This window comes from Carassius auratus, chromosome 17 (genome assembly GCF_003368295.1).
Source record: "Carassius auratus strain Wakin chromosome 17, ASM336829v1, whole genome shotgun sequence".
Classification (NCBI taxonomy): domain Eukaryota; kingdom Metazoa; phylum Chordata; class Actinopteri; order Cypriniformes; family Cyprinidae; genus Carassius; species Carassius auratus.
In genome coordinates, this window is record NC_039259.1 from 19846553 (window position 1) to 19869313 (window position 22761).

A 22761-nucleotide genomic window follows, 5' to 3' on the forward strand; every position below is an offset into this window, starting at 1 on the left:
TAGTTATTGCCATCAACTAGTTCCATGAAAAACTCCAATCTTTCCATTGCACCAAATGTTCTTTGCAGTGGAAAAAGGTTCTGTGGATAAAAAAAGAAAGAAAAAAAAGAAAATAAGAGAATAAGAAAACTGCGTTTTTTTAATAGCTCATGTGAATATTACAATTTTCAGTAAATAGTGACTTCAATTTTGTCAGTGTTAAAGGGTTAGTTCACCCAAAAACCCAAATTATGTAATTATTAACTCACCCTCATGTCGTTCCAAACCCGTGAGACCTCCATTCATCTTCGGAACACAGTTTAAGATATTTTAGATTTAGTCCGAGAGCTCTCAGTCCCTCCATTGAAACTGTGTACGGTATACTACTGTCCATGTCCAGAAAGGTAATAAAAACATAATCAAAGTAGTCCATGTGACATCAGAGGGTCAGTTAGAATTTTTTGAAGCATCAAAAAAACTACGACTTTATTCATCACTGTCTACTCTTCCATGTCTGTTGTGAGAGGGTTCAAAACACAGCAGCTTGTTGCTTGTTGTCCGGTTCGCGAATGTGTCATTCGATGTAACCAGATCTTTTTGAACTAGTTCACCAAATCGAACTGAATCGTTTTAAACGGTTCGCATCTCAAATACGCATTAATCCACAAATGACTTAAGCTGTTAACTTTTTTAATGTGGCTGACACTCCCTCTTAGTTAAAACAAACCAATATCCCTGAATGCATGCACTCAAACAGTACACTGACTGAACTGCTGTGAAGAGAGAACTGAAGATGAACACCGAGCCGAGCCAGATAACGAACAAAAGATTGATTCAATCTCGAGTCAAGAACCGTTTCTGTGAACAGAGGAGCTGATGATTCTGCGCATGTGTTGTGTGATTCAGCGTGAAGCAGACTGACACACAGAGCATTTTAACCGAACTGGTTCTTTTGGTGATTGACTCTGAACTGATTCTGTGCTAATGTTATGAACGCAGGTAAACCGAAGGCTTGAATCAAGAGCAATCATTGCCAATTATGCCATTATGTCGAGCGCAAAAGAACCGGTGAACCGTTTTTTTCAACCGGTTTATTGAATCGAACTGTCCAAAAGAACTACTGGTGATCTGAAAACCGATGTGACCGGTTCTTGACTCGTGAACGGGTCTGAGAGCTCTCGGACTAAATCTAAAATATCTTAAACTGTGTTCTGAAGATAAACGGAGGTCTCATGGGTTTGGGACGACATGACACTCTCAACCCTTATTAATGACATAATTTAGATTTTTGGGTGAACTATCCCTTTAAAGTTTATGGCCATTTTTTGGTAAATTTTATTATACTGAATTACAACAGGATATAAAAAATGTTTTATACAGAAATAAAGTAATAACATCATAATAAAATAATAACAGAAGCTTCATTTTAGGTGAACTGTCCCTTTAAGGACAAGATGTTCTACACATAAGCTGACCTTGGCAATCAACTTCAACTTGTTACAACTTCATTTGGCCTCTTTGCTTTGCTGCTTTGTTATGATGCAAGTTAAGATCTGAGCCAGAGAGCAGTTTAAGTACAGCAAAGGATAAAAAATGTCTCTTGAGCTTAAGTCATGAAAGGTGGAGCAAGACTGCTTGACCATGAACCAATTTAAAAGAGTGTGATAGAATTTCTGTTATAATACAGTGTGCAAAGCTTTCCAATTGGGTAATGTGGTGTTTAAAGGTTTGTCAGTGCTGAGATTTATGTAAATATAAGATTTATAGCTGAAGATGTGTCTATTTTTTCATTCTCGAAACAGAACATGATGTTTGCTCGGAAAACTTATTCTCAGCAACTGAAAGATTATAAAGGTCAGATTGAGGGGAAACATCATAAAAGAACGGAGTGAAAATGTGTATTAAAGGAATTGTTCACCTCAAAAAGGAACATTTTGTCATCATTTACACACTCTAATGTCATTCCAAACCTGTATGAGTTTCTTTCTTATCTCGAACATAAATTAAGATGTTTTGAAGAATGCTGGTAATCAAACTGTTGATGGTCCCCATTGACTTTTATAGTATTTCTTTCCCTACAGTCAATGGTCAGGTCAATGGTGACCAACAACTGTTTGGTTCTTCAAAATTCTTGAAAATATCTTCTTTTGTGTTCAACATACAGGTTTTAATATGACATAAGTGTAAGTAAATGATGAATTTTCATTTTTGAGGTGAACTATTCCTTTAAGGCATGTTGACACCAAGAACGATAACTAGGCCTAAAGGGTAACTATGATATATTTTAGTGTCCACACCAAAACACAGTCACATTCTGTTTATCAAGCAAAATGCTGTGGGTTTGTTGTCTGCCGCTTTAAAGGGGTCATTGGATGCTACATGCACTTTTACAAGCTGTTTGAACTGAAATGTGTGTGTTGGCTGTGTGTGTACAAAACCACCCTATAATGATAAAAAAACTCTACTCTACTAAAATCTTTGCCCCTTTCTCAAATCGAGCCAGTCTCAGATGTCTGTCTTTGTGGGACCCTCCCACAACAGTAGCATCTTAGCATATACTGGACTGCCGTCTTACCTTAGTCCCGCCCTGAGTGAGCTGTCATCAGTCTGCCATTGTTTCACCGCCGGAGCAGATGTAGACAAGAATAGCTCCTAATCAAATGAGGTGTTTTGTTGTTGGATGTAATAATAAACATAGCAGTCATCATTTACTCCCGACATCTGAGCCGCTGAAGGCACAGTGGATTACGTTTGTTTTTGAAGGGAATGCATCCCCGATCTACCTTAATGCGTCTATCTTCATTCAAATAATTTGTGGTCAAGCTTCACCTACAGAAAAAGAGTATAAGGTTTTTAAATGAATCTTTGGAAATCATCTTTCCTAATAATGTGCTAATTAGCATGTTTCATGATGAATGTGGCTAAAGTAAACAGTCTCTCTGAGAGGAGCTCGGAAGAGAGGGGCGGGATCAGCAGAGCTTATTAACATTTAAAGGAAAATGCTACAAAATGGCTTGCTTTGAAAAGGTTAAAAAGCTGTTTTTTACACTTCCATTGAGAAATTTTAACCAAACTATGTTACAAACTTTTCACCAACACCCTAATGAACCATATCAACTTGTGGAAAATGGACATCTGATGAACCCTTTTAAATGCACAGGCTCTTAAAAGCATAAGGGATTCTGATTGGCTGTTTATGTTCTTATCGTTAATCACCTAAAAAAAATCAGTCTGAAAGTGATTCCAACGATATCATTGCTCTGTGATGTTATTGTTAATGTTGTGGTGTGGACTTCAAGAAAACTTTATTGTTATTGTTGTATTTTTCAATCTTTGTGTGAATGGCCTTTACACAATTATCAGTTGATTCAGAATTGCATTTTGGGAGATTTTCTATGATTACTTAGAATCATCTTTTATGAAATGACCAAGCCATTCAATTTAGAAGACAAGCACATGATATTTCTAAAAGAGATTTTGAAAATAGACTTTATATGAAATATAGGTAAAAAAACAAAACAATATTTCAATAGAATCACTCCATACATTTACCACATAAAACTAGCAACAAAGGGTAGCATTATGACCTGCAGTGAAAGAAATGAAAACTCTCTTTACCATTTCTCTTCTTTCTCACATTGACAAAAGTCCTTAGTGCTATCAAGGGGCTGCCTAATAGACTGTGAATCCATTAGTGCTCTGGATTATCAGGCTTAATTAAAGTGATAGCGCCTTTGTTTGAAGTTTGCACCTTTTTGCATTACCGCTCCTCAAAGTGTTCTTATTAATCAGCGGGGCTGCCGCACTCTTCATGCTAAGCGCTAACCGATCCATTGCTCAGACCATAGCATAGACACGGCTGGCAGATGAGCATAGCTGATGACGGCTGTGTGGAACAGCTACTTGTGTTTGACGAGTGATTTCATATCAGCCTAATGCATCCATCATGGGTCTAAAACACAAAAAAAAAAAAAAAACCTTGTCGTGGAGCTAGGTTTATTGACGCACGTGGAGTCTCTCTGAAAGTGGGCATAAAAGACCAGTGTATTTTGCTATTCACAGTGTTGCAACAAAATATGCTTCAAAAGCTGTAGTTTTTAACGCAATTATACATTTACATTGCCTAAGACATTATATCTGAATTATCGATATTAGCTTACATGGTCATCTTCCCAGCACTGGTCTTTCTATGTGAGTCTTTCTAGTTGCTTGGCAACTGATTATGATTGCCTGTGAAGTACTTATCTGAGTGCCATTATGATGACGAGAGCCATGTGTGGTGGGGTCACGCACTCACAGACACACACACAGACACACAGACACACATACAAACACACTGGGGTGAGAGATGAGAGCTGCACATACCCCATTGTTGAGCAGCTGTTCTGGAGAGTATTCAAAGAGCTTTCATTACCATGAGATACATGATGATGTGCATGCGTACACGCGTGCGCTTACGTCTGTTTTTGAGAACCGTGGCTTCATAGCATCCCATTCATCTTGATTTTTCAACAATGTGTTGCGGCACTGCAAAGCACCCTTTGGTCTTTCAGCCAATCAGGTGGTTGAATGGATTCTTGGTGTTGTATATGGTACACCGAGGCTCTGGCAAAATTGTCTTCAAATGTGTTTCTAAGGTGCACCCACATGGAGCTCAGGGCTTCACTTTTGCTCTTTCATTTAATAGCATTATTCAGATATGGACACTCATGAGTGCCAACATGGAAATACAACGGAGAGTTAACAAAGAAACTTGTTAATTGCTTTCAGTAATGAAGTAAACACTGCATATTGCAGTAATTGAAATGACTAAAAATATGTAGTGTTTGTCTCAGTGTCAATGCAGTTTACTGGGAGGTTACATAATTTTCATGGGTGTTCATGCAGGGTTTGGAAAACACAATTATCTCTTCAGGAGAACCAATCACAAACACAGTCATGTAGTGTTTTTTTTTTAGCCTGTTCATCCAGTTACTGAAAAGAATCCCTATAACAAAGTATACGTGAGTCACTTCGAGTTGAACCTTAAAGCATCACCATGAAGATTACAGATCAAGTGTCTGATTTATTTAAGCATTTAGCACTTTTTGTTTGTTTTACTGATATATGTATGTAAGGGGTTAAATATCCTTTGACATTTTTTGGGTCAGCAATGTGAATAATTGATCAGAAGTGGCAGTGAAGACAATTAGAATGTTGCAAAATTTAATTCTAAATAAATGCTGTTCTTTTTAACTTTCTATTCATTGTTGAATCCTGAAAAACGTATTACATGCTCGACAAAAATCTTTAGCAACACAGCTGTTTTTTTTTCTTGTTTTTTTTTTCTCATTTCAGTGTATTAGACTGATTATGCTAATTCAGCTTTCTAGGAATATTTTTGATCACATAAATTAATACTTACACCTTTAATATACTTACCCTTTTTTAAACTATATTTACCTGTATACTCATTCAGAGTGGAAAATATGTTATTACCTGCAATTGATGGTTACACCACATTTTCTTTATTGTGCACATCCTTATTGACCCTTTTAATAAAACATGCTTTTGCAACAAGGCAAAAAAGTCACTCTTAATCTAATCAAGATTTTAAATGTTGTTAATTTCATATTTAAGCAGTACAGTGATTGGAGAAGCACACAAAAGCTTGGCTTACATATTGTTTCATGATTGTTGCACCTCATGCTGTGTGAGGTAGTCTAGTTCACCCTATCATAGGCAAAATATCAAAATTATGAAGTCAATTTAGAGGTGCACCACCCGCTAAGCCTGTCATGTTATTTTAATGATCTGCTGTAGCACCTCAAAGCCCAACAGAACTTGCGCTGTCTCCAGCCGAGTGCACTTTGCCAAGGGTTAGTTAGTGGGCATGTCGGCACTGAGGAAGAGAGCTGTAAAATACTCTCTAATAAAGTGTGAACATACAGCTATTAAGGTGACAATGAGAAATCTTAGCAGTCCTAAAAGAGAGCTGTAATTAGATACAGTGTGCAGTCTCATCTTATAGTGTCGCTCATCCAGATGATTCTCCACAGGATTAAGCACATATAAATGTACAGTATATGAATGAGATCTTAATGTTGTGCTTTGAACTTAGACATTCTACCATTCTACCATTTACCATCTCAATGATAAGCTTATTTTTTATTTTTTAAATTGGTATAACAAACTGCTCCTTTTTGGCCTATGCAAATTCTAGTAATTAGAAATCGTCAGTATACATAAGGGCTAGTTCAGGCCCCAAAAAAGGAAATTCGGTCATCATTTATTCACCCTCATGTTGTTCCAATCCTATATGATCTCTTTGGAACATAAGATATTTTGAAAGACATTTTGTCCATACTGTGAAGTCAATGGACTCTAAGGCTATGTCCACATGAAGCCAGAGCTTTCCCTATTAAACCTTTTTTTTGTCCTCGTCTCAAGAAATATATGCATCCACACGAAACCACAAAACCGACACAAAATGATGTAGTATACATGCCAGACCACCATGTGGCACTGTAATTCTGCCACACTAAAAATGGAGAAGAAGGACTTGGACTATGCGCATAAACCGTGGTATACAAACAAACATGGAACAATACATTTATTAATCTGTGTTAATGTTAGTTAATAAAAAGGCAATCGTTAAGTGTTTGTTACGTGATGTTGCAGTGTCTGAGTAGGGGCGAGACGTGGGCTGATGATGTCATTGTTTCAGAAAATATGCGGATTCGCTGTCCACACGAAAACGCAAAGGCAGTGTTTTCAAATTTGTCAACTCTGGGACCCGGTTTCAAAAAATATCAGTTTCACTCTCCCAAAACAAAATTTAGAAAATGCAAAGTATACAGCAAAACACGTCTCTGTGTGGACAAGGTCAAAATCTTTTATTGTGTGCACAAATGATGACAGAAATTTGATTTTTGGGTGAGCTACCTCAAACTTGATATTATAGATATTAATATGATATGACATGAACCTTGTCTATGAAATCTTTATGCAGCAGCAATGTCTTTTGCAGAACACACAGATGGTTGTTTCCTTGTGTGTGTGTGTGTGTGTGTGTAGGGTGTATAAATAGAGGAGCAGTGCTCCAGTAGTATTGATCAGTGGTTGTTACAGCACAGCCAGCAGCTACTAACCTGCAGACTACACATGGCTCGGGCAGACTGATTGACCGATGGTGGTTAGGGTTCATGCAGTCTTGTCTCTCTCTGAAGTCTAATATGTTTGGTTTTCTGGTATATGTTCAAAGCCTTGTACTTTACAGCTCTCTGTCGAATATGATACATTTCCACTCTCAGAGGTTTTGGACTGTGACATGTTTTATACAGGAACTGCTCTTATGTTGAGTACATGGATTATTGGATTGATTCAGTTTGTGCAAACCCTCTGTTAAATGCTTATTTTCCATTTTCCAAAGCCACAATGTATTTTAGTAATCACCAAAACTGGTTACCAGCATATTATCTTTGTGTTGCGCATAACAAAGAAAGTCATACATGGCAATGACATGAGCATCAGTAAAATGAATTTTCATATTTGAGTGAATACAATCAATCTCTTTAAATTTAGCATGTATGATATATGTACTATAAGAGCTGTGTCATAACAAAGAATCTGTAGAATTGAGCATTTTGATTTTAAAAGAATTCAGCCATTCCTTTAACACCACAAATTTTTGCACTGTCCTCTATATCAGTAACAGCATTCTTAAATATTAGACACAAGTTGTAAGCCACATTTTTAAAACATGTTTTGGAAAGCATAATATTGCAAATTATATTTCTCAGTGCAAAGCGTTCTCCCTTCTGGCACATTCATACAGTTTCTCACAGCAAACTTCACTGCCAAAGTTACAACAGTGTTAAGTTCATTACACTCAACCCAACCACTCTGAATTTACTTATGGTAACTAATGAAATAAATCAAGCTGAAACTCGGAGAGCTCCTCTGGACGTGCCAGAAATTACTGTGACGAGTCAAATGGATGAAAACAATAATGATTTAATAATTTTTACAGTGAATAAGAAAATGTTTCATGGTATTGCCTCTGTTTAACATCTATATAGTTATGCCAAATATGAGAGCATTTGAGCCAAAACAATGTGGTGTTACATTTGACTCGCTCATGCTTTTGCTTGCAATGGCTCATAGCACTACAAAGAAACAAACAACCACACTGCTCTGCTGACTTCAGTACAGTGTGAACAGCTATTTGTCTTCTGCTCATAGCCTCTTGCTTATTTATCATCCTCAAAACTGATTTACAAGACACCGGTCTGTGCGTCACTGGTGTCTGTTCTTCTACTGGCATGGATTTCCTAGCCTAATATAGTTAGACATCTTCGCATATGCGCTGCTGTTGTCAATGTCATCTTTGTTGCTGATAGCTCACATCTTTAGTCTGCAATCCTCACTGAGATTTATACTTGTTTTGAAGTGAAGTGTCACACAAACCGCCCAGATTTTATATCAAGTTAATATTTTTATGTTGTGTTCCTTCACTTCCTATAAGACAGCCATGATAGAACATGTGTGACACATACAGTATGTCACAGGGCCGCCCTTATACATGACAGTATTTGGTGTAGCCTTACATATACACTGCAATTGCAAAATGTGACTTGCATTTAAATACCAATCATACAGCAGTCATTTTCTAGCTAGGGCGGGGGAAATAACTAATTAACCAATGCAATCACAGAGAGGGGGAGCTTTTTCACTGATGACTTGACACTGAAGGAACTAGTGTGGACCTCATCTAAAGTATTTAAATACAGCTTCACCAAGCAGAACTTCATTTAGACACGTACTAGATAAGAACATCCTGATCAACAAAACATTCAAAAGTTCAAGATGCACTGAATCCGAGGAAATTGCATTTGATGTGTGCATGGTCTTATAAAGGAAAATAAAGTATCCGCTGCTTATGTAGGATTTATTTTAGTATAAAATATGATTTTTATTTACTAGCCTGTTATTCAGTTCATTATATTTATTAGAATGAACAGGTCCTGCACAGTAAATTACATTCTATTGTTCGTACCTGAGCCAACCGAGTGCCAGTCACAGAGCTGGACAAAATGAACAAAGCTTATTGGTGATTGGTGATAAAATATGTTATCATCCAATGTAATGGCGAATGGGCTTTAAAATTTACATACATAATATGTCATACATAGTAGTAAATGTCCAGCATTGTCACTTCTGCAGATGTACTCAAAAACTTTAAGTAAAAAAAAAAAGGAAGACATTTTCTGAAGTATATTCCCATTCATATTAGCATTTTTTATCACACCAGGATGACTAGGAACCAGGGCTGTGCAAATAATCGAATGATTAAGAGGATGATAAGCTATGCAATATCGCGTTCATTATCAAAGACGATACATCGCATATAATGAACGTGATATTGCGTAGCTTGTCAGTGAACTACGGTTCTGTGTATTAAATGCTGCTCCATCTGAAAGCACGTGATGGAGATGTACTACTAATCACAGAACCAGCTTTCCTGCCTAGATGCGCATGGTTATTACATTCGATTATTTGCACAGCCCTACTAGGAACTTGAAATTATCCAGCCACGATATCCTCTTTTGCAGGAATATAAATATGAGGAGACACAAAGGCCAAATTCCCTTAATCATTAATCACAATATGTAAAATCAAAGAATATATTTATGATGTGCAGGCAAAGATTGCTGAACTTCACAAATTAGAAAGTGGCTGTATAAGAAAAGAACTAAAGCATTACAAATCCCAAAATTTCCACCATCAGGGCAATAATGAAGAATTTCCAATCAACAGAAAATGTTACAAATCTGCCTGGAAGAGGACATGGGTCTATTTTGTCTTAAAGTAAGACGGAGAGGATAGTTTAGGTGGCCAAACACTCTCCAAGGATCACAGCTGGAGAACTGCAAATAATAGTTGAGTCATGGGGTCAGAAAAAAAGTCTGCCATCAGCACCTACATAATCACATGTAGTTTTATGAGGGTTTCAAGAAAAATCCTCCTCGCTCATCAAAAACAAACTCCAGCAAATTCAGTTGTCAGACATGACTGGAACATCAAATGGGACAGTCTTCTATAGTCAGATTAAAAAAAAAAATCTGCATAGAAAACAAGTGGGGTGAACTGACGAAGATAAGCAACAAAAGTATTGAATGAAAGGTATGATTACTTGAGGCCGATGTGTATTAGAAAAAAAAATCCCTCCATTCTCCAATGAAAGGTTAGATTTTTGTAATCTTAATCAAAAATCAAAAGATGCATATTTATTTCCATAGCCTTCTTTGATCATATTTACCAAGGGTATGAATAATTCTGAACACAACTATACATCTTGCAACAAAGCAATAACTAGTTGGTCACTCTAATGCAATGCCTACACACTAAGGTCAGACAATGTTATATCATTACAGCAAGAAAACATGTCCATAACAAAAGGCAAAAGTGTGCAGTATTCAAAATTACCTAAATTATTACTACTTCTATTATCCTACTGTCCTATTAAGCAAATCACTGAAGTGACCCAACTGATACTAAATCACATGACACTGGCAACATGGCAGATACAGTATGTCCAGATTTCAATCACACTACACATATTTATACAATATAAAACATACTTTTAAGAGCTCATGAAAAGTAATTATTTAAATACAGTATGATTTCATAGATATAATGTGTTTTTGCATGCATGCTCGGCTAAAAGTAGTTAATTTAAATGCAAAGGTTAATTGATTGCAAATCATCCAACACATCCACGTGCACATTCACCGTGATCTGAAAATGTATTTATACACGCCAAAGCTTAATTCTAATAGCAGTAATCCAATATGTATTTTATATGTAACATAATGCATGTCTCCCAATATGACAACAGGTTGATATCATTAGTTTGAGTAATTAAAGGGCTATGGTTCTTTAGGATGTCAAAGCGGTGCTGGGAGGAAGGAACGGCAGTTTAGCGTTAAGAGCAAGGCATTGAGCCTGGTACGGCGTAGGCGAGAGGGGGTTGACAGTTAGAACGGATGATTCACTCCTTACGAGCTTTCAGAGCGCTCGCAGGCTCGCTCTTTCTCTCTGCCCGTCCATCTTTTTTTTTTCCTTTCTCAACATACCTGCCTTTTTAGACACACACAAGTGCTCGCTCCACCCTGACAACCAGCTTCAGCAACCAGTTGTTTAAAGGGAAGACAACATCCAAATTGATGTTCTTCTTGCCGCGCTAGCCTGTCATCTATAAAACACATACAGAGAAATGGCAGAAAATGACAGTCATGAAAGACCATCAAGCAAGGGGGTCTGGGAAGCTCTCTAAGAGGCAATAACATAGAGTTATTGTCAAAGGATTCCACCGATCAGAGCCAGACATCTCCCAAGGGGTTAATGACAAGGATCGGTGTGTCTTCGGCTTTGATGGCTCAGACATGCAGCAGATATATGTGCATCCATTTGTGCCAAACAAATGAATAGTGCTCAATCAGGAAAGAGCCTTGGGTGTCCGCTGCCATGACAACCCACACTGTTACAGTGAGGCTGCTGTCATGGTGACCTCAAAAGCACACTTGCCTCTGTGTATCTTCATTGTGTAGCACTCATTAGAGCTAGACAAGAGGGGAAGGAATCTGCACAATTAAACCACGAGAAGAAAACGTGAAAACAGATACTCCGTCCTACAAGTGCTGTCAAACTGAATCTAATGCATGCCGTAATGTCGTGAGAATGCAGGAGGAGAGTCTGAGTGTAGGGCTTGAATCGAATTTCCATGCATTGGTTTGGAATGCGTGCTTGCAGTGGTATGCTGTTAAAAGGCGAGTCTAACCGCCTCAGTGAATGATATGCTAACAGCGCGTTTTGGTGCAGTGTACATCTTGTGTGGGCGTTCGGAGGTGAGCTCCTCTGCCAGGTTGCTAAACAATAATAGAGTCATCGCTGTTTTCTCCAAACCAGTGCTCTGGTTAGAAGCGAGCTTGAAACATTTGCAGCGATCAGATGCTCTTTAGAGGCTCTGACTGTAAAATGGCACATTTGGCACATTTGTGACTAAATGTGACATGGCTATTCGACTGGATTGGGAACAAGGCGAATGATTAGTGTTCAGTCTGTTAACCTGTAGACTGATAATCATCATATGCTTTCACGGTCTGTTAGCATCCAGATATCTTGGATGGAGCCGTTTTGTAATCCCGCAGTTTCTTTCTCAGCGTTAGTCACTGCTGTTCGGCGTCTCTATTTAGAAATTGGATGTTCTCCACGTTCGTTCTCTTCCTTTTCAGCGCTGTGCCATACTTTGATCTCTGTAGATGCCTCTTCAAAAATCTCATCCGAAGCGGCTTCCTGAATCTTTGTACGTTTATATGCATACAGGAATATAAGGCACATATGTGCTCTCAGCTGCATGGTTGCAAAACCAGAAAAGACTTTATGAAGTGTGAAGAGAATTTATGAATTAATGCTAGGTGTCTTTAAATTCATGGATTTTGAATTGAATTGGACACAACACAGAAAGTTGAAGAATAAGAATGGATCAAAATGAAAATTAATAAAGTTTATATATTATATTATATTATATTATATTATGTGGCATTTATATTTATATCATGTGGCATTTATATATATATATATATATATATATATATATATATATATATATATATATATATATATATATATATATTTATATATTTAATACATTATTATATTTTATTCAAGAAAATATTTTTTATCATATTATAAAAAAGTTGAATATCCTTCTATTTTAATTCTACTTCCTTTAATCTCATTAAAATTTTCAATTTCAAAAGCACACACACACACACACACACAATATCTGTGTGTGTGTGTGTATACAATATTTTAAATAAAACATCATATATATATATATATATATATATATATATATATATATATATATAGATATGTTATTTGTGTGGTATATGTCAATAGTTGATATACCAGTATATTTTGCATGTATGAACTTGAATGCAAAGTCCATATAGAAGTTGACTGTGACATCCAGAGTAGTTTTTATATGTGATATTTTTGTTTGTGGTGTAATAAAAGCCAAATAGCTTAGATGTGAGTACCCTTTGTGAATTGTGTAGGTTTGAATTGCCATTACATGCAGGCCTTCTCTGCAGTGTTGCTGCAACTCAACCCAGCAGGGATCAATAGGGAATGAGGCTAGTGAGCCATTTCCCCAGCGGTCTACACGGGTCAGTCAATATGTTGCTCTCTTCTTTTGACATTGAATTGATTGTGAGGCTGCTGTTCCTAAAACTGTTTAGGAGCAGTCAAAAAGAGAGAAAAAAAGAAAAAAAGAAAAAAGGAAAAGCATTCAATGCTATAAATCATTCTTTGTCAGTCAGGTTTGTCCCATGATAATCATCATCATAATGTGCATCATAATGTGTTTTCTGAGTACTTTTAGTAGCTAAATGAAAACTTCAGGTATGAGAAATGTTGCCTGTAATTTGAATATGTGAGAAGGCAAGTAATTCATGGAAGCTAACCATCATAAAATACACCCCACCCACTCAATATAGCCTTTACTCTGTAAAAACACCTGACAGACATCATTTTTCTTCCATCAGTTTCCAGAATGTGGCTTCTATGGGATGTATGAAAAGATTCTTCTTTTCCGTCATGATCCAAACTCGGACAACATCCTACAGTTGGTGAGGTGCGCAGCTGAAATTGTGGAAGGTGACCTGGTGGAAGTCGTCCTGTCAGGTAAGTGCTGGGTTCAATAGTTCTTGCTCAGCATGTAGACATGCCCCTAGGCGCAGATGTACATCCATCGTCTTCTCATTTGTGGCATGACACATTGTTTTATAGATCAGTTAGACAAGACACTGTGACTTTGCTGCAATACCCGCCAAAGTTTCTGCAGTCTGCCACACACCCGAGCTCGATTCCTGTGCCATTTCTGACTGTTTTTCTGTCTCTTAGTCCCTCCACTTCCCATTCTGGAAAAGTTGATGCGCATCCAAGTTTTGATGCTGCACCCGGTGTGAAAACCGGAGTTGCTTTGCTGAGGAAGCGATGGAGGTATCGCATTTGACACTGCTAAAGTGTTTCCACAAACACTTGGCAGGCCTTCCCCTCCCTTCCTCCTCCTCTCCTCCCAGTGCTATGTCAGGTAATTGAGTGAAGTCTATTCTGACGAGATAAAGCGGGCACTGACACCTCCTCTACCCCCCAGCCTCTCTACCAGGTCTGGTGTGGTTCTCTGTACATGTGCGTGTCTGTGACAGGATGAATCAGATGATTAACACACCCAGATGCACACATTCGAGCCTTTGGGAGCCTGGAGTAACACTTCTCAATGACACACTTGACAGCTGCTTTCACTGTAAAGTAACGCTGAAGAGTTTTACAACTGTCACAAAAGTAAGGTCAACGGTTATTAATTATGACACCCCCTGAGAGAACCCGTGTGACTGTCACTTTTCTCGAAGGGTACACTTTAACCGTGTACTGACGCAAAAGTAAATCAATGGCCCAGCTCATAGTTTTCGTTTACTAATGAAGTAAACGTATTATTTGACAACACTTTAAAAGCCGAAATTAATTCTTCGATAGCATTAAATCTGGTTTTGCTCACCATATGGTTTTTCAAAGCAAAAGTTATATGCTTCGTAATTGGCCTGAGTCTTAAAAAAGGCGCAACGAGCGGGCCAATAAATACTGATCTCTGGGATTATCACTTTGACAGTATCTCCTGCGCGCAATTAAAAAGAGCAGCGTTTCATGAAAATATGACCTACGCTTTCTCTGCTGGGTCTCTACCCAGTCTGTTGAAGTCTGCTTGAAGTCTATTTTCTGCTGGATAAATTTAGAGTAACCACGGGTTGGCTTCACTGAAGCGCGCTGACAGGATGTTCGGCCTAGATCAACATAATTGCAACTGAGAAAATGCATGAAGATACAAGCGCCATACAGAACCTGTAGGATTAATAACCGGACGTGAAAATTGATTAAGAGGTATGCATATTACCTTTACTCTCTCGGAGAGGAATCGCAGGCCAGAGTGTGTCAGGCCAGAAAACTTCTCATTTCCACCGGCAGCGAAGAAAAAAATGACGAGAGAAGCAAGTATTTGCATTAAGTCAACTCAGGATGCCTTTTCAGCATCATACTCATTTCCCTGAAGCATTTAATGACAGTTTACAGGTAGTTCAACTTGCAAACATATCTTGGCCTTTAAACAAAAGGCAAAACAATAATTTGAATGAATTGAGGTAATTTAGCTGCAGAATGGCTAATCAGAATGTATTCTACTTGAGCGTACTAGGGGAAGCCATGTTGGAGAGGAGGCAACATGCGCGCGTTGAGGCAGGCAGTTCTCCCGCTGCGCTCGCCACTCAGCAGCTATTGGTCCTGTCAACATGCAGCCAACAAGAGCCAATCAAAACACTCCAACCACCCCAAAAGCTTCCCTTTCATAGTACAATTTGCAAATATAAATAAAGCTGGGTTTGTTTGGAAGAGTTTGGATGGCAATTAAAATTCGTCGTATCACTGGAATTCGTTCTGTTCTGTAAGATCTTGCTGTGCTGCATGGAGTATTATTTTTAGAGGTCATGCTTCGAAGTGAAATATGTGGTACAGAGATGTCATGCAGCTCTTAATCGGCTTCTTTGTTGTATTTTAAGGCTCTCGAACACTCACAATGAGTGCTTAATTAATTAGTGCTTGACCACAGGCCCCTCTGAAGGGACCACCGTCTCTAGCCCATTAACCCTGACAAACACACGGTCTGCCCATCTGATCAGAATTAGGCAAGGCCAGAGAGCCTGCTGCCCAGGCCTTGTGGCAGTTCTGTGGAGATGGGAAAAGAGTGCCAGACTGGCCATTGATAGATTGGATTTGGCCCACCCTCTCATCCATCTGTACCCCAAAGATACACATGCCTTGTGGGAGCTCGAAAGAGGACGGTTCATAAAAGAAAGACATAACTCCCTTTGCAACATTTGTTTGCCTTTTTAATCATGACATGTTTACTCCGTGCTGCTGGGATTAAGAGCGAAGCAAATTCCCTCATGAAGTCGAAAGTCCAAATAATGCAAACATAAAATGTGGTTATTTATGCGAGTTGTTATGGGAAAACAACTTTAATTATGATTTTAAGTTGTAGATTGTAAATTAAGTGCTTGGGATGATCTATGACTCACTTCACTTGAACAAACACAGTTGCGCACAAATAACAGATGTTTCAGAGTTTAAGGTTGTCAAATCTCGATGTCTCTCATCAGGTGCATGCATGCAATCCTTTAATGAATTACCATGGCTTTACATTGATGTTTTTAGCAGATGCAATTTTTTTTAAAGAAAAAAAAAACCTCACAGATCAGATTAATTGCAAGTATCAGGACAGTTAGCTGAGAATAAAGAAAAAGATCAAATCTGAGGTAATTTGATCAATTTTAATGTTGTCACTGTGAGGTATAATTGTGGTTGATAAAGTGAAGTGAGTCATGGATCATCAAATGTTGCTGAGTTACGCAGCTAATGAGAAACGATCACATATTAAGAGACAAAAGACTCAGATTTTCAGTTTGGTTGAATGTCAGAAAGTTATTCAGTAGCTGTTCAAATAAGTGGAAAGATTAAAAGCCCACATGCTGTTGGGGGTAAAGCGACATGGGTATTTTGAATAAGTATTTTACTTAAATGTGTCTCAAACCTCTCTTTCAAGCTTCTTTTTACACTAATGATGTTTCTCCCCATAAATAATTATAATACATTTTTAATATAATATTTACTGTACTATTATTGTGCTCTAGATCACGACACACGGGTCATTCCTTTTATTCAGTAAAAAGTACACTTGTTTTGTAATTTAAGGACACATTTCTATGAAAGTGTACAGCACTGGAATATGCTGTGGTCAAGCTGAGGCACATTATTAATTATAGCGTGATTATTTGCTTATTAGCTGGGTGCCATACAGGGTGGAAATAGAGAGCCCAAATTAGAATTGAGAATTAGCTTACATGAGGGTGTCAACCTAATTTAATCTTTGGTTAATTTTATACAGTTATTTAACTATCTTTTGATTTTTTTTTGTATGTTTATTAAAAAAGGGAGGAATGTTTTAAAGTGCAGCAAACCAGCTAATTCCACAAAACATCAGATTTCATCAAATCCATTGTTACACGAGCTACAGAAATGCAGTCCCCTTCATAAGGTATAAATACTGTACGTACCTTTAAGTTACCAGTATTTAGGGGTAAATTAGATGTACTTTTTAGCTTTGTATTTGTATACAAAACATTGAAATGAATGCCAATTAAAACAAATTTCCCATAAATAATGATTAGTAACAAACATTTTGATTTGGGCCAGGAATAATATGAAAGTTGAAAAAGAACAACATCCATTACGAAACAAAAGTAGTGAATTATTTACATTCGCATAACTGTGATAAATGAAAACTAGCATATTATGAACTGTAAATTACAGCATATTATATGACGGGGACATGGAAATGTACTTGGTCACAGATTGATGGATAACACAGTGTTGCTCTAAGGAGAAAGACACTGTATTCGGTAAGCTGGAAGTAACTTTTCACTTTTGTGTGTGTTGTTTCCAACTTTCAGCCTCAGCTACAGTGGAGGATTTTCAGATCAGACCTCACTCTCTGTTCGTTCACTCATATCGAGCTCCAGCGTTCTGCGATCACTGTGGAGAGATGCTGTGGGGTCTAGTGAGGCAGGGGCTTAAGTGTGAAGGTACATTTCTAAACATTCCTCCTCTGTCAGCAGTAGAAACAGACCATCATATGATTGTCTTTTGTAACTTTCTTTGCGCTAGGCTGCGGGCTGAACTACCACAAACGCTGTGCCTTTAAAATCCCAAACAACTGCAGCGGCATCCGTAAACGACGACTATCTAACGTGTCCCTCACCGGCCTGACCAACACTCGCTCTGTGTCTGCTGACCCGTCTCCCAGCACCTCTGATGAAGCTTTACTGGTGAGTTTGATGACATTATAAGATCCACGGCATGCTGCATCAAATGCTCCCTTCTTCCTCAGTTACAACATAGAATAAATGTTCAAATCTAAAAGACAAATCAAAGTAATCTTACAAATTGTCCTAATAATCATATCATAGATTTGGCCCCTGTATGTTCTAGTTCTGCATGCTTGTCCTGTGTATTAACACTACTCATTCTCTGTCTCTCTCTACCTCTCCCCACACATCCCTTCATTCCTGCCCAGTCTCCTGTCAGTCCTAGCATGGAGGTAGGCACTAACTAATTCAGCTTTAACTAACCGCCGTGTGATATTTCATCTGACAAAATGTAAAAGAAAACTTGTATATAGAGTTCTTTTCTTCAAGAGGTTAAGGCATTTTAACATGACACTAGAAATGTTGTGGTACACATGTTGAGTTTGTTTGAAGAAAGCTGTTAATCGGCTGTTGACGGTAGAATCCAACATCTGTTAACCGCTCTCTAATCTGTTCCCTACACCTAGACAGGTTACAGCAAATGAACTGCATCTGTACTTAAGCGCTGGCTTACTGTCCACGTGAATCTACTTAAGGCCTTTGGTGAAGTGTACAACATGGCAACAGGAAGCTATCGATCATTTTCTTTCTTTAGAGCACATTGAATAGTTGATTATGCACACCTGCGTGATGTCAGATCTATTCACAACAGGTGGTAAGACATCTGCATCTTTGCCAATCAGCAGCACATTAAAGATCAGCTTGATGAGAAAGTTGTTGTTCTGAGTTGATGCAAATTCATCAAAGCTCAGCATATACAACAATCTCCCTCAGCATGAACCTCGTAGAGCCCTTGTGCTTTTTGTTCACCTAATCGAGGGCTGACTTCGCTCGGGTTAGTACCTGTGAGCTTGTGTGACAAATGAATGCTTTTAATTAGCTTTTTATAATAGTTGTTTAACATGTGCAAAATTTAATGACTGCCAAAAAAGCACAGTCACAGGTTTCATCCAAAAACTTTTTTTCTATTTTTATCGAACAGCTTAGCTGTCACACACTTTACTGCAGTGAATATTTCTCAGGGTGGGTTTATTTTTGTAATATAATTCTAAACGTCTTGGCTGAAATCTATTGAACATTCAAACTTCCAAAAACTTGTTTTGTGACAACATGCCCCAGTTGTCACACTGTATGGGAGTAAGTTGTCACAGTGAAACTGTGTAAATAAATAAATAAATAATTAATATATAATAAAATAATATATTATATAAATAAAATAATTATATAAATAAAAAATAATAACTTTATTAAGCTTTTCAGCAAATATGGAAAAGGATGTGCACATTGACAAACAACATTGTCATTAATTACATTATCTAAATTCTTCTCAGTGTGACAGCTTGCCCCAGTTTAATACAACAGTTTACACCTTTCCTGACGTATTAAAAATACCAAAGTCTTGAATACACAGTTAAACCTGTAACATAGCCCTTGTGTTGTGTTGATGTCCTATGCATCACGGTACACTACATTATTTGTTTACAGCAAAAAGCACCATCAGACATCTTTCCTGGAAGAGGCCGTTCCAACTCCTATATAGGTCGGCCCATAGAGTTAGACAAGATCCTGCTGTCTAAAGTGAAGGTGCCACACACATTTGTCATTCATTCCTACACGCGCCCCACCGTTTGCCAGCACTGCAAGAAGCTCCTCAAGGGCCTCTTCCGTCAGGGACTACAGTGCAAAGGTACAAGCTTATCTTCAATATTTCAAAGCCATGGTTGTAGAATGATCCTCTTGAAAATATAACGCTTTATTGCCATACAGTAATTGTTTTAGTATCTTATTGCTTTGCATAATAATGTGCCTTGTCTAAATTCCCTTCTGATCCTGATGTTTCCGTGTAGTTCTGATCCTCTGCAATAAAACTGTATTAACTCATCTGAGCTGCCATTGCAGAATGATTACTAATTGCTGTGAATCATTACTTTGTCCAGAAACCATTGCAGTTTATTCACAATATCCATTTAAACTAATTACACAAATTACGATAAGTACACAAATGTGTATAATATTGGCTATAATTTCTCCAGCAGATAGGATGTTTTGTTATTATTATATGAATGATGTACTGTGTTAGACAGATAATGAGACAGTAGGTCTTTGCTCAAAATGGAATATTAGCATACTGCACAGAATATTGTATACTACAACAATTTTTTTAAAAACATATGAAATAGTATAACATATAATAATAGTATGTGTGCAAATATCGGCACATGTTCAGTATTTAATTTAATGCATGCTGTAAATAAATAGTTTGCTTTCCATGAATTCTTAATCCAGCTGTGTGTAAAACATTTATTTGGCGCTATGGTTAAATAATCAGTTGCAATGAATATGCTATAAATCTTGAAATAAAGTAATAAATGTAGTTGAAATAAAGCCTTTTCACAAACTGATGTCACATTTCCACACTTACTAACATCATAAATCTTTAATATTTTAAAATATATTGTACATTTATAACACTATAACTTGTGTTATATTACCTTGGCAGTAAAGAAAAACAGAAAACTAGTTAATGCTGCTGCACGAGCATTTCTAATACAATCTCTTCATATTTTTTCCTGTTTTGCAAGGTTATAAAAAGTTATAGTTTTTTTTTTTTTTTTTATGGGAATCAAATGGGAATGCAGTATATAGTTTCTGTTCATCTCTGTAGAAATATGACAATTTCTGCTTCTGGGAACCCTGAAAATCTGAAAAGGGTCCTTTGCTAGTTTAATGCAAATTAAATGCATTGCATTGTGGGAGTCAGCACTTAGCACAGTGTGCTATGGTTTTGTAGCTTAAATGCAGTATTCCGTGCATAAATGAAATCTGCTGCACAGTAGTACATAGTAAACACTATAAAAATAGTATGCATAGTATACTATTTTTTCAAAACATTGTCTATTCTTAGAACATTAGGCGCCAATATACAGTGCATTGATGCTTGCTTTACAGATCCTATGTTCTGATAACACCGCAACTATCAGTGTAACAGATCACAGAATTTGTTGATCCTTTTGTGTCATCTAGAACAGAGCACAAATATAAAATGACACAACAGCTGCTTTTTATATATACGATGTGTCTGTGTAAGAGAAATATATGCCATGTGCCAAGCAGTAAAGAGTGCAGTTGGCTGGGCTGTTACAAACAGCTTTAATGTTCATGTGTTCAATGTGCGAGGTCTCAGCCTGTCAGCCACCAGCACAACAGGAACTCATATGTTTATGTGCCAGATTGGTAGCAAACTCTCTCCCTCACTCCTCCCTTTAACTCTTTCTCCCTCTCTCTGTCGCTCTGTCATTCTTCTCTACTCTCTTTTCCCTCACACTGTCTCAGATTGCAAATTCAACTGCCATAAACGATGTGCACCTAAAGTGCCAAACAACTGCCTCGGAGAGGTGTCAAGAAACGGAGGCAAGTCTAACTTTAGCATCTCCATGCGATTCAGTGATCAACACTGCAATCTGACGACAAAAACAACATTTATTCGACTGAACATCAAACGCCACGTGAAGATCATTCTTCATTTGTAGCATAATGTGATCAGATGAAAAAACTGGGGTAATGTTGTACGACTAAATCTGTTTGTTTACATCACTTATAACAGTTAAGCTAAAACTGATAATTTCAATAAGTGATTATTTGTTATAATACCAGAGCAATAAAAATAGGCTGGATTGCTGTACATTAACAGTAAGCATAAAATCTGATGCAAAGGCTAAAGAGCATAATGATATAACTGCTCTGTTATAATATTCCCTATTTATATTCTAATATGATATTATTAACAGTACTTTTCTAAATGGAAATGTGAAACCGCTCATTTTCATGTTCTGCTTTCTATGGTTGGTGGTGTTAAACTGACAGCTTTTTTAACACACATTGTACATCACGTGACTTACTTTGTCTTGGTTTGCGTTCCTTTTGGCTCCAATCCTTTTCTTCTAATGGCTCTCAGATCTGTTGAGCCCCGGCGCTGAATCAGATGCGGTCATGGAGGAGGGTTGTGATGATCATGACGGAGACAGACACAGTCCTCTTATCGATGACATGGAAGAGTCTCTGGCGGGAGACTCCGCTGCTCTTCTGGAAGCCGGACATGGTGAACTTGGAGATTTCCAAGACCAAGACCAAGATGAATCCAACAGAATCATCAGGTAGCTCCTCATTACCTCTAGAAGCTCTATAAACAAAACCAACAATACAAATAGTTGACATTCATCCTAAAATACATTATCGAGTGTTGCTATTATAGTAAAGTGGACATTATATAAAATAAAAAAATACTTAATATTAAGGACAACACACCAAGACAGGGAAAATACCATTCATAACTTAATTTACTATTAGTTCGGCTGTGTTCTAGGTAACAATTTGCGTTAAAACATGTTGTAGATGTTTGTCTGTTTGAGGTCAAGTGCAAAATAAAAAAGGAACAAAACAGTACGAGTATTCTATTGCTATAAAATAGTTTTTGACCTGCAATTGACATGTTCTAGAAGGTTTTGACATGTCGCCATGTTTGTAAGCCCTTCCACCAGCAACAACATCCCACTTATGCGGGTGGTTCAGTCTATCAAACACACCAAAAGGAAAAGCAGCAATGTCATGAAAGAAGGCTGGCTTGTGCATTTCAACAGCAAAGACACATTGGTAAGTGCTCTGGGCTTCCATTCTAAACCTTATGAATGAATAGGTGAATTACAAAGTGATCTTTTCTGACTGTTCATGATCGTGTCTTTTAACTGTTGTTGTTTTTTCCTCT

General features: G+C 37.6%; 1 protein-coding gene and 1 long non-coding RNA gene across 4 annotated transcripts in view; one reads left to right on the forward strand and one right to left on the reverse strand.

Moving 5' to 3' along the window:
* Positions 1-22761, forward strand: part of prkd1 (protein kinase D1) — a 35253-nt gene that overhangs the window by 3681 nt on the left and 8811 nt on the right. For 2 of the 3 annotated variants that reach the window (XM_026286315.1, XM_026286316.1), the window contains exons 2-9: positions 13572-13710; positions 17586-17717; positions 17800-17960; positions 18209-18232; positions 19485-19686; positions 21333-21410; positions 21955-22153; positions 22526-22649. In XM_026286315.1, the coding sequence (XP_026142100.1) occupies positions 13572-13710; positions 17586-17717; positions 17800-17960; positions 18209-18232; positions 19485-19686; positions 21333-21410; positions 21955-22153; positions 22526-22649 (1059 nt within the window). The remainder of the gene's footprint in view (positions 1-13571; positions 13711-17585; positions 17718-17799; positions 17961-18208; positions 18233-19484; positions 19687-21332; positions 21411-21954; positions 22154-22525; positions 22650-22761) is intronic. The other variant, XM_026286317.1, reaches the window with a different exon arrangement.
* Positions 22089-22761, reverse strand: part of LOC113117555 (uncharacterized) — a 36079-nt gene continuing 35406 nt past the window's right edge. Inside the window, exon 3 of the long non-coding RNA XR_003294175.1 lies at positions 22089-22179. This is a non-coding gene — a long non-coding RNA (uncharacterized LOC113117555). The remainder of the gene's footprint in view (positions 22180-22761) is intronic.